Source organism: Phragmites australis, chromosome 9, assembly GCF_958298935.1.
Source record: "Phragmites australis chromosome 9, lpPhrAust1.1, whole genome shotgun sequence".
In the NCBI taxonomy this organism is placed as follows: Eukaryota; Viridiplantae; Streptophyta; class Magnoliopsida; order Poales; family Poaceae; genus Phragmites; species Phragmites australis.
Window position 1 is genome coordinate 28,027,005 of NC_084929.1, and position 11,115 is coordinate 28,038,119.

General features: G+C 44.0%; 1 protein-coding gene across 2 annotated transcripts; it reads right to left on the bottom strand.

Annotated features, from left to right (window-relative positions):
- Nucleotides 1–6,395: 6,395 nt before the first annotated feature.
- LOC133928980 (uncharacterized) lies at nucleotides 6,396–8,971 on the bottom strand. Of its 2 annotated transcripts, none has more exons than XM_062375536.1 (5): nucleotides 8,443–8,971; nucleotides 8,281–8,352; nucleotides 8,024–8,184; nucleotides 7,551–7,937; nucleotides 6,396–6,917 (listed from the first exon to the last, which is right to left on the bottom strand). In XM_062375536.1, exons 1-5 carry the CDS (start codon nucleotides 8,645–8,647, stop codon nucleotides 6,675–6,677), a joined length of 1,068 nt encoding a protein of 355 aa, XP_062231520.1. In that variant the 5' UTR covers nucleotides 8,648–8,971; the 3' UTR covers nucleotides 6,396–6,674. The 2 variants fall into 2 exon arrangements, with proteins under 2 accessions (XP_062231520.1, XP_062231519.1); XM_062375535.1 differs by having other exon boundaries at nucleotides 8,281–8,350; nucleotides 8,438–8,971.
- Nucleotides 8,972–11,115: the final 2,144 nt, after the last annotated feature.

Below are 11,115 nucleotides of genomic sequence, written 5' to 3' on the forward strand. Positions count from 1 at the left end.
ATCATAGCTCCCTTCCTATTGACGCATTGCTCCAGCATGATCTCAGGCACGTCACACCTGAGCCCACCTCCTGCATGCGGCAGTCGCGCCGCGCCATCTGCCAGCAACCGATAACCTAAGCTCACACGCGCACACCTGCTCCTATGCCAAGCCCATACCATGTCGTACCACGCCATACCTTGCAGCCCCCACCACTACACCAGCCACTGGCTATAAATAGCCCCCTTGTTGTGCCTCTCTTCCCCATAGCCCGTTGGCTTCCTCGAATAGGTAGCCTCTCTCTCTCTCTCTCTCTCCCCCCCCCCATCGAGCCCCGACTTCCCTCCTTCTCGATCTCCCCTATTAGCCCGACTCCACCATCGTCGAGCCACCCCGAGCACCACCCCAACCACTGTCACCCTCTCCCTCACTTATCTTCCTCTCCCTCGCCCTCCACTGAGCTCCCCACTAGCTCGACAGCCTATAGCCATGGCGACTCGCTGCCAGCCATCCCCGTCCCCTCCCTCGCCTGAACTCCGCGCAAAACACGATCCACATGCTCCCCTCTCTCTTCCGGTGTTTTCATCGTCATTAACGGCGCCCGGGAAGCCCGTTTCGGCGAGTCACCGATGACTCCTCCAAGCGGGCCAGAGATCGAGCGACGCCGCCACCAGGTACCTATTCAGCGCTGGCGTCATCTCACAACCGTCATCTTCCTCTCTCTGTGTAGACCCGACACGTGGGCCCAGCCTGTTGACACCGTCTCCTTCCATCGTCACCCCTTCCCTAGGCCTAACTAGGACACCTCAGCCCACAAGCTGACCCAATAGCCAGCATAGCCGTATAGTCCACATGAATAGTGCAAAGCCCAAAGGAACAGTATCCATCACAGTAACCTTTTTCCCTTTTTCCATATTTAAATTTCAAAAGCCCATTTCTCCTTCGTTTCAACTCCGATTCTGACAATTCTTTCACCAAAATTCATCTAAATTCAAGCTCAATCTATTCTGCTTAGACTCATAATTTTTGAACCTTAATTGTATGATTGCATATTTTTTATTTGTATTTTTTTGTTTGTGTGTGGTGTGCCGCGTAGTAGACGCTGGAGTGACCGAGAAGGAGGAGCCAAAAATGCAAGACTTGGAGTAGGACCCTGTCGGTGAATCAGGAACCAGGGGTCCCCGAATCCCGAGGTCAGGCCAGTAATCCGCCACGTGACGCCATCCCGCGGGGCCACCTCCGCGAGGTAAAAAAGACTAAGTCCCGGGAAAGGGCGCTCGGGGCCACAGTCAGTGGTCCTCGAGTATCCAGGTTCCCCGATGATCTGTGAAGACTAAGTGACGGGAAGAAAGTGCTCGGGGAGGTAAACGGTGACCCCCGAGCACCCAAGACCCCCAACGACCAGGAGCACCAAGTACCGGGAGGGGTGTGCCTGGGGCTGCGAACAGTAGCCCCCCGGGCACCCGAGTACCCCGAGGGCCCACTGAAGGAAGTTCCGGGAGAGAGTGCTTGGGGCGGCGTGCAGCGGCCCCCGAGCACTCGGTTCCCCGAGGATCCGTATAGCCAAGACCGGGAGAGAGTGCTCGGGCCGTGAACAGTGGCCCCCGAGCACTCGGTTCCCCGAGGACCGAGGAAGGGCATTCTCGGGAGAGAGTGCTCGGGGAGGTGAACAGTGACCCCCGAGCACTCGGTTCCCCGACGACCCAGGAAGCCCCCTGACAGTGGCCCCCACAGGGATCCAGCGATGAGGTGTCAGCCAACGAAAGGCCCGAGGCCGTATTTAAGAGCGCGCGTAGCCTGTCACCTCCAACTGCTCCCGCCACGCTCGGTGTGAGTTCCTGCCATATTCTGGCATAAGGGCGTGGGGACATTAAATGCACGGGTCCCATCCTGTGCCATCCGGCGCACCTCGGGATAACGTCGCAAGGGCCGAGGTGTTCCATCTTCCGCGCTGCTGTGGCAGGAGAACAAGACAGGGCAGGCACACCGGACCGCTCTACAGCTACCCGGTGGGCCCTCTCCACGGCGCCCGTTGCCAGTGCCATTATGGTGACTGATGACCGGGCGCGGGGCTCGTTTTCAACCCCCAGTCACTTCGCACAGAGGCTATGATGATGCCCTTTCCATTTATGGTGCCTTGGGACTCGTGCCCTCCCATTCGGAGTATGCTACTGCCGGCGGGTATTTAAAGCAGTCGGTAGCACGGAAAAAGCAAGTGGAAGTGGAGGCGAGACATAAGAGAAGATCGAGAAGTCCAAGAGCACCCAAAGCCAACAGATACACACAGACCGAAGAACAAGGAGCCCCAGGCTCTAGGATAGACAAATATTCTTGTAACCAGCAATATCTTTGAGGGACATTCTCAGGGCATTTATAGTATCCATATAGGAGTAGGGTATTACGCCTCCGTACGGCCCGAACCTGTCTAAACCCCCAGTGCATTTACTTCATTCTGCACTAGATCATTCCACCCCGCCAGCCATCGCATTCATACCCATTTATTTCTCCGGCAAACATATTCAGAATCATCCCCCGGCCGAATCTCTAAAAAGGGGTCCCTCAGGATCCCTACGACAGGAGTTAACCCTCCGACAGACCCCCTCGAGGACTTCGACGGAGGCAAGTTTCAATCCGTTTCTCTCGTTGATCATACTGAATCCATCTTTTATCACCACAACGCGTAGTAGTTGTTTTTCACCAAATAGATTCATGAAGTATTATTTATTGGCATGTCCATGGTCATGGTTCGGTTACAACAACTAGCATGGCTTGTGTGTGTTTTCTTGGAGTGTGAGTGGGCAGGGTACATCCGCTTTTGAAAATAGGTCCAGCGGTTACCGTGGGTTGCTATGGATGGAGTGTCCGGCAACATTAAAACTTGGGCCCTCATGAACTTTCACCACGGCCAGACCCCCCTTCATTTAATATTAATGATATGGTGTTTTCACAAAATCCGCCTTATGAAAATGAACCCTTGCATGTGTAAACTTGGATTTTTCGCAAAAGTTAAACTTATTGCCTTACACTTGTCAATACTGTATGCATGTATTTATACCCCTTGATGTAGGGCAAGGGTTGGGACTTGATGAGTATTTTTGTACTCACTCTTGCTTATGATTTCAGAGGAAGATCCAAACTTCACCAACGTCGATGGTGAGGCTAACTTGGTCGCATCTGCACCTGAGTTGCCTATGGAGTGACATGTTCCACATGTTGATCCTGTAATGCCCTCTGGTGATGTAGACTTTGTTGCTCATGCACCTTTGCGTAGTCCTTTATGTATTACTAGCTTGGTGGAGTTATTTCATCACTCCCTTTGTTATATGACTATAGTATCTTTTGTTGTAAGACTTGTATTTAACAGCGTCTGATCCAAAGCCTAAAAAGGATCTGATGTAGCCTAGAGGGGAGGGGGTGAACGTAACCTAAATTTTTTTAAAACTAAATGCAGCGAATTAGCAATATGCAGACATTTCACAATTTTTTTTGGAACCTACACAGATATACGAAGGTTCCGCATAAATCTACGGATACTTGGGAAATTTTAGGGAAAATTCAAGTAGATTCCTATGCAATTCAACGTGGATCAAATCCACGAATTACCCAGCACCAGTGGATGTATTCCAACCTATTTCACCAAGTAACTGCAGCTCAAACTCCACAAGAAAGTACATCAGAGCGAAAACCTAAAAATCAACGGATACAAGAGTATGCAATAAATCACAAGAAATTGACAAATGAGGCACAAGAATTTATTCACCAAAGTTCAGTCACTCCACAAAGAAGTGCATATGTCTCCTTGAGGAGCTCACAAAAAGTCTGGTCTCTTTCAACTCTTTCCTTACCCAAGCAACCACAAAAATCAAGTTAGGGTTGCTTACTCAAATCACAGGGGTAATACAAACGTCCATGGGGATCACCACAGGATTGGGAGCTCGACATGTGGCGCTTAACCGTCTAGGTGGACGAACCACCAAGAATAATAAACACGAAAATCACCATCTTGACAAAGAAAATGAGTGCTCAAATGATGAATTTGAATCTCACTAGCACTATTTCTTGATCTCACTCAATCCCACTCAAGATTTCACCTAGAATCACAAAGGGAAGTAGAGAGAGGAGCTTTGAATGCTTTTAAGTTGTGTGTCTCAAGTTAGATCGAGTAAAATGAGCTGCTTTTTTTGAGGAGAGAAGGTGTGAGGTATAAACACTCTACACATAAAAACTAGCCGTTATACCTATGAAAATATGGATACTCCGCAAAAGTGCGGACACACCACAAAATCCAGTTAGCCTAAACTCCGCTCAACTGTGGACTATCCGCAAAAATACAGACCCTTTGTATTTGCACATCTCAGAAAGGTTAAGGCCAACCTAGGTGCATGTGTTATGTTTGGTGTATCTCTCATAGGTATGTTAGATCTTTTGAGTACTGCTTCTACGTAACCAAGTGAATTTTGTATCCCCTTAATAGTATGACATACTAAACTCAATTTCGAAGGATAAAAAAAATTAAATTTATAAGATCCATGTGTCATTTTCCTTTTTTCCCTTTTGGGGGATCACTATGAGTTAAATTTTCACATGATTGAATTACACATGTCCACACTTCATAAATCTCATTAGTTCTTTAATTGTTTTGTCATTATCACTAAAACCCACTGAGGGGGCCTAGACTAGAAGCATTTTTAAGGACTGGTATAATAAAGTTTTAAGCACTGGAGATAACCCGAGGCGCTTCACTATATGATTTGGTGACTAACACCGTATCATACGGTGGCCTCCTTCCAACAGTCACAAATTATTCGAGTTAAATTAACAAGATAAACCTAAATCAGTTATATCTAATTATGCTTTAGATTTATCTAGTGTGGTTACTTCGTAACAAATTTTACACCTTAGATTCACTACACATTAGTGCAATATAAAAATGTAGAATGTAAATAACATAGAGTGTAAATTTTTTCATTGTATTGTTGACTTGACTCTCATCCCTAATCCACGTTGGAGCCTCTTGTAAGGATCAAGCTCTCCGGTCGGATAACTCCATGGTCCTTGCCGTTATAGTTCTCCACACACTGGTGGGTCTCCCACTAGGCGCGTCTGGATACTCACCGCCATCTTTGCTATGATAGTGCTTCATTGCTCCGGTACGGACCGCTTTTCTCACTCACAAAGCTTACGATCACTCCACAAACACGGTTAGAGGGTCTCGCAAGATTCATCGCTGCCAAGCCATTTAAATGTGGGCAAACAACAAGAGTAACAATTATGGATTACTCACTTGATCTAACTCTAGGCTAATAAAAAACTTGAGATAAGAAGGTCTCCTCCCACTCACAATGCTTACAATCGTTCCACAAACATGGTTAGAGGGTCTCGCAAGACTCATCGCTAACAAGCCATTTAGATGTAGGCAAACAACAAGAATAATTATTATGAATCACTCACTTGAGCTAACTCTAGGCTAATAAGAAACTTGAGATAAGAGGATCTCCTCCCACTCACAACGCTTACCATCGCTCATAAACTCGGTTAGAGGGTCTCGCAAGACTTATCGCTGTCAAGTATTTAGTTGTGGGCAAACAACCAGAGTAACAATTATGGAAAGCCGTATTTGAAAATTCCAAACTCGATTTCATGGATCCTTATAGAATTATGTGGAAATCCGTATTCGATGGAAGTCATGGCTTCCAGGCAGCATGAACATCGTTTCTGTTATTTTTCAACTAATTGTTGTATCTAACAGCAGAAAAAAAATGTTAAACTTGCATGGTTTGTTCTCTTTGTATCGTAGGAGTAAAAGAAACCTTAAACTTCCTCCTTTCTCTCTCTCTTCCTTCTGTTCTATTTGAGGAAGACAGTGAAGCATTAAAGTTTCTATTGTCAAACACGGCAACACCAAAGCAAAGCAAGATTCTATTATATATTTTAGAAGTAAGATTTTATTAGTTTACAAAAGGATCTTCAGGCACACACTTTGGAAGCTTCTGGACGAACATGTTAAATTGATGATTCCACGTGACCACCCAATGAGTCCAATAATTACGAGCTCCTGGCCGGTCCAAACCGAGCTAATCTGGCCCAATCCAAGCTTCACGCAAACCCAACTTAGCCCTTACCCAGCCGAGTTCCAACGAAGTCCAAGCCTGTTCCGGGCTCTATCTCTGCCTCCAGCCATCTAGCCCCGGAAACACCCAATAGCAAGATACACTGCAGTCAGCTGAAGCCGTCGTTAACTTGATGATCAGCGCCCTTGGATTGTACTTGTATTTCTATTCATATAAGAGACAGAGACTGGTAAAGCAATCTACCACTATTCATGCGGACAACATCTGCAGATGTTGAAATCTCTCTCTCACTACAGGTATATACAGTGCGCAGACAACAACTGCAGACCAAAAACATCTTGAGCGAGTTGAAATAGGATAAGCTATTAAGCTTCGACCACCGACGGTAGATTATTGATGACTGGTTCTAACATCTAAGAAACAGAATTTCTGTGGCGGAAATATGCATACAATACCAGCAGCTGCTGGAGCGCGAGCCTTTCCATCACAGTCCAGGAAGGCAGTCTCCTAAGTGGTGAAATAGACAATCTTTCAAAACAACACACCATTGCATCCTGAACTGTGACGCACTGACACACACACACACACACACACACATATACATAGCGGTAGATTATGCTTCTTTCATGTCGTATCCATTTTGAAGCCCAGGCGCATCACCAGCTGCTGCAGGGCCTTCCAACCCCAAAGCAAATCATGTTCGTAATGACTGGTCAACCCATTCTCAACTGGAACACCATCCTCACACAAGATATTATCCTCTTCTGTTTTTTCAGCATAACTCTCATCTGAACACGAAGCACTACCGTTCTCCGTGTCTTTTTCATGAAGCTCGTCTAGAATTTTCAGTTTTTCATGCATCATTGACTGACCATGAAAAAAGAAGAAACATTATATGAGCACGATAATGACAGAAACATATCAAATGAGAAATAAGCCTTAAAATGGATAACTGAACTACCAGCCATAACCATCGGACGAGGTCTGTGCAGCTCACATTTGACAGAAAATGCTGGCAGCATTTTTTTCAGGAAACCCCTGACTTGTTGCACTTTACACTCCTTACACCTTCTAATGAAATGGGTAGTCTAAAACTTGATAATTCAGTTCCCACTAGCCCACTACTTTTTAAGGGTGGTTTCTACTAATTATCTTTCCTGATAATAGGAACCGGAAAACCTACCATGCTCCGGTAAATTAAACTAGTGCAGAATTGTTAATCCTTCTCATCTATAATCAGCGTGTTCACTTGCAGATTGCATCATCACTCTCTGTCTTGAAGCTATCAAGCTATTATCTTCCTACCAGAAATGAAGTGATTAATGAGATTGAAAGGTGCCACATTTTAGACAGTATGATAGAACATACACTGAACTACTTATTTGCAGCAAAACAGAACAGCGGATATACAAAATGCTTCTGGGAATTCAGTTAGCAAACAAACTATGTTTACTATATGCCATATGAAAAAGGTGCTGATGAACTTCACTAAATAGGTACCTCTTGTGGGTTAGCTTCATTTTCCTTCACCGATTGCCCTTGAACATAAACATTTGTGGCAACAGCTGGCTTCTCGTCATCCATGCCTACAATGGATTCATCTTCTTTGACCTCCTGATCATCATCCATTTGGAGCTCATCTTCTAAAACAATATCCTTTCCGCTTTCACCGTCATCTGAAACAATCGCTTCCTCCATCCTAATCGATGCCTCTCCCTCCTCTGCTATTTTCTGTTTCTTCACGTCACCCCAATCTTCATAGATGACCAATGTGTTTGCAGTTTCACCTGTTTGCAACCTTCTATTAGGCCCATTCTGCCAGTGCAACTTCCCCGATGAATCTTGCAGCAAGAACTTGAACTCAATCAGCTTGTTGGCCGGCAAATCCTGATGAAAACAGGAAAATAAAAAGCTGACGAGATCACTTAAGAAGAAAGCAAAACATCAAACAATGCGCACAATACGAGGCTCACTTTCTCTACGATCCAGTCGTGGCCTTCCGCCCACTCCAAAGCAACCGCCTTTGACGGATCCCAAAGACCGAGCGCCGGGTCGTCGCCAACGAGTTGGAAGCTCTGCCCGAACGGGCACTGCTTCTTTAGCACAAATCTGACAACCACTGCCTTGCCAGGAACTGGAAAGAGGGGGGGGGGGGGGGGGGAGCGCAGTGAAAACGAAAGATCCATCGCGATCAAACAGATTTAGCCATTTTACAACATGGCGGACTTACCAGATGGGGGAGACGAGGTTTCAGCAGAATCAGCAGCAGCGCCATCCCCATGGACTTCCTCCTCGTCAGCCTGCACAAAAAATTTTCTCTAAACATCAGTTCACCACAGTGCGCCGAAAAGAACGCGAGCACTCGATTCCGGTCTGATGCAACTCACCTGGGGCGCCACTGCCACGGCGCCCTCCTGCGCGAGCGACGGGGACGGTTCGAGGGGCTCCGGGTGCGAGGCTAAGGCGACGAGCGCCCTCCGTCGGCGGGGCGCGGCGAGGCCAGCGCCCACGAAGCGCCGCGGCCCCCGCGCGCCGCCGTAAGCGAGCGCGGCCCGGGCTCGCACGAGCGACCCGCCACGGACGGCGGCGGCTTCCATGGATGGTGCCCCCCCCCCCCCCGCTGCCTAAAACCCTGCGCCCCTACGCGCACCAGAGGACGGGCGGTGCTTCACGAGGCGAGGTACCCCCAACGAATGATGGTGCGTGCGCGGGCGGTCCTGGCCGCGCTGCCTGCGATGCGCGGAGCGGATGGTGGTTTTGCTCGCCGGATTGGCTGGGTCCCGTGGCCGTGGGGCTTTGGTGCCCTTCGGCAGCCAGTGGGGCAGCCGGCAGGGCAGGGCAGGGCACGGCACGGGGGTCTCGTCGGGTGGGAAGGAGAGTGGCGAGTGGCGACGAGAGAGGACGGGACAAAGTTATTGAGAATCATTGGGTTGTAATATAACAATAGATAAATAATGATTTAAATTTTATTTTATATTGATTTTTTACGAATATATATACAAGTGAGAATGTGTTCGTTCGGAAGATATTTCTCCTAAATAGATGCATGTTCGTTTAATAGGTAAGACAACTGTTTGACAGTTGTCGACGTAAATCATTTGATGTCTAATACTATCCTTAATAGATGCCGGTCCATATGTATATATATTATTTTAAAAGTTTCTCTAAAAACTCTGTAAAAAAATATGCTGTTAAAATTCTGTTAAAACTTAGTAAAAAATTAGAATAAAATGATACATCATATATTAATTATTATCTCTTTATAAACTCTTATGAGAAAAACTTTTTAAAAGTAAAAATACATAAACAAGTTTAGAGAATAATATATATGTCTTACATACCTATTTTAAAAATCCTAATATGGAAAATAAGAGATATGGCATTGATTTTGTGTAGATATTGTCTCGTTAAAAATCTTTATGAGTAACTTTATAAGTACAACTCGTAAAGGGAAAATAATATAATATGATGTATGAACAGGTTAAATTTAGGAGCAGACTCTCCTCAAAGTCGTTGCATACTAATATTATAAACATATTTTTAGAATGTTGAAGTTGATAAAAACTTTATGAATAAATATGCGAGGTCATCATAAAATTTAGTTTGTAAGATATTTATCTCTCTATTTTGTTGTAACTCATGAGGATAAAATAATATATAGACAATATTCTTAGTGATATTGCTCTTTATGTAACTCATTTGCATCTGAGCAACACAAACAGTATTATCTTTGTAGATTATGATGGGTGATTCAATGGAACTAATATCACATGACTTTTTATGTGGTTAATTACTCTGTGAAGCAACACGCAAGTATATGATGTTTCAGAATGATAGGTGGAAATAGCCACTGGAATCTATTTTGATGACTCCTATGAGAAAGCCATATCACCATGAAACCAGTCTATGATCTGATGTTATAGGGATCAGTTATATAGTCAGTATCTGGATATCACACTATAGTCATATCTTGATTTTTCTAATAGAATAAATATAAATTTTTGGTGCCATAAAGATATCAGTGGATATCTTCTTTGACTCTCACCTAACGGTGTTATTGGAGCTACGTTGTATGAGCTAGTAAGTTATCTGCAAATACAATATCAGGCCTGCTACGATTAGCAAGATACATGAGAGCTTTGATGACACTAAGATTGTAGAGAACCGTATAAATAGTATTCTAATTAATCTTTAAGTTAATTATTTATATAATTATAACCACAATGATTAACCATAATACTATTCCGGTAGTCCCGGTATGTGTTTTATATCTAAGATCAAAACACATACCTTTACAACATGGTTCACCATATCAAGACATAATAACGTCTATTTTCCATGTTGGGTAGTTGTGACCATCGAGTGTAAGTGCATTGAACTCTTTTTTGTTCATCTTGGCATACATGGAATTAGATCAAAGATTTGATTAATTTACTATAGATAAATTAAAAATCATCATGGTAATGTAATAGTGATGCAAAATTTTGTAAATTCTACTTGAATTACATAGTGTAGATCTCAAATTATGTAGCTAACACATTCAAAGTAATTGCCAAATGTGGTGTAGATCTCGCAATAGCATGAGGCATAATATGACATTTGTCAGTAGATGCATATGTTCTATTAACTTGTGTTATGCTAAGTTGAATATTTGGAAGAACACATTGAAGATAGTTAATAAGTCAAGGTGATAAAATGTAGACCTTACAGTAATAGTAGATAATCTACAAATATACAGTAGATTACATAGTTCTATTACCTTGTGTTTCTTAAATATTAAATTGAGGTAATCACTTAATTTAATTTTGCATTTTAATTTTGCTTGAATGAAGCACTATTGAGCAGAAGAGCTCTTTAGGCTTAATTAAGGTGAATTAATATGTAATTCTGTAAGAAAATAATCTCACTTGCAAAATTAACACGGTTGTTAATACAACTGCATGTTATACGGATTGAATAAAGCAAACACATTGAACATTACAGATTTTCTAAAAAAACATTGTCTGGAATGTAAAGTTATAATATAAAGTAAAATTAATATTAAAGTCTGAGACTTAAACAGAAA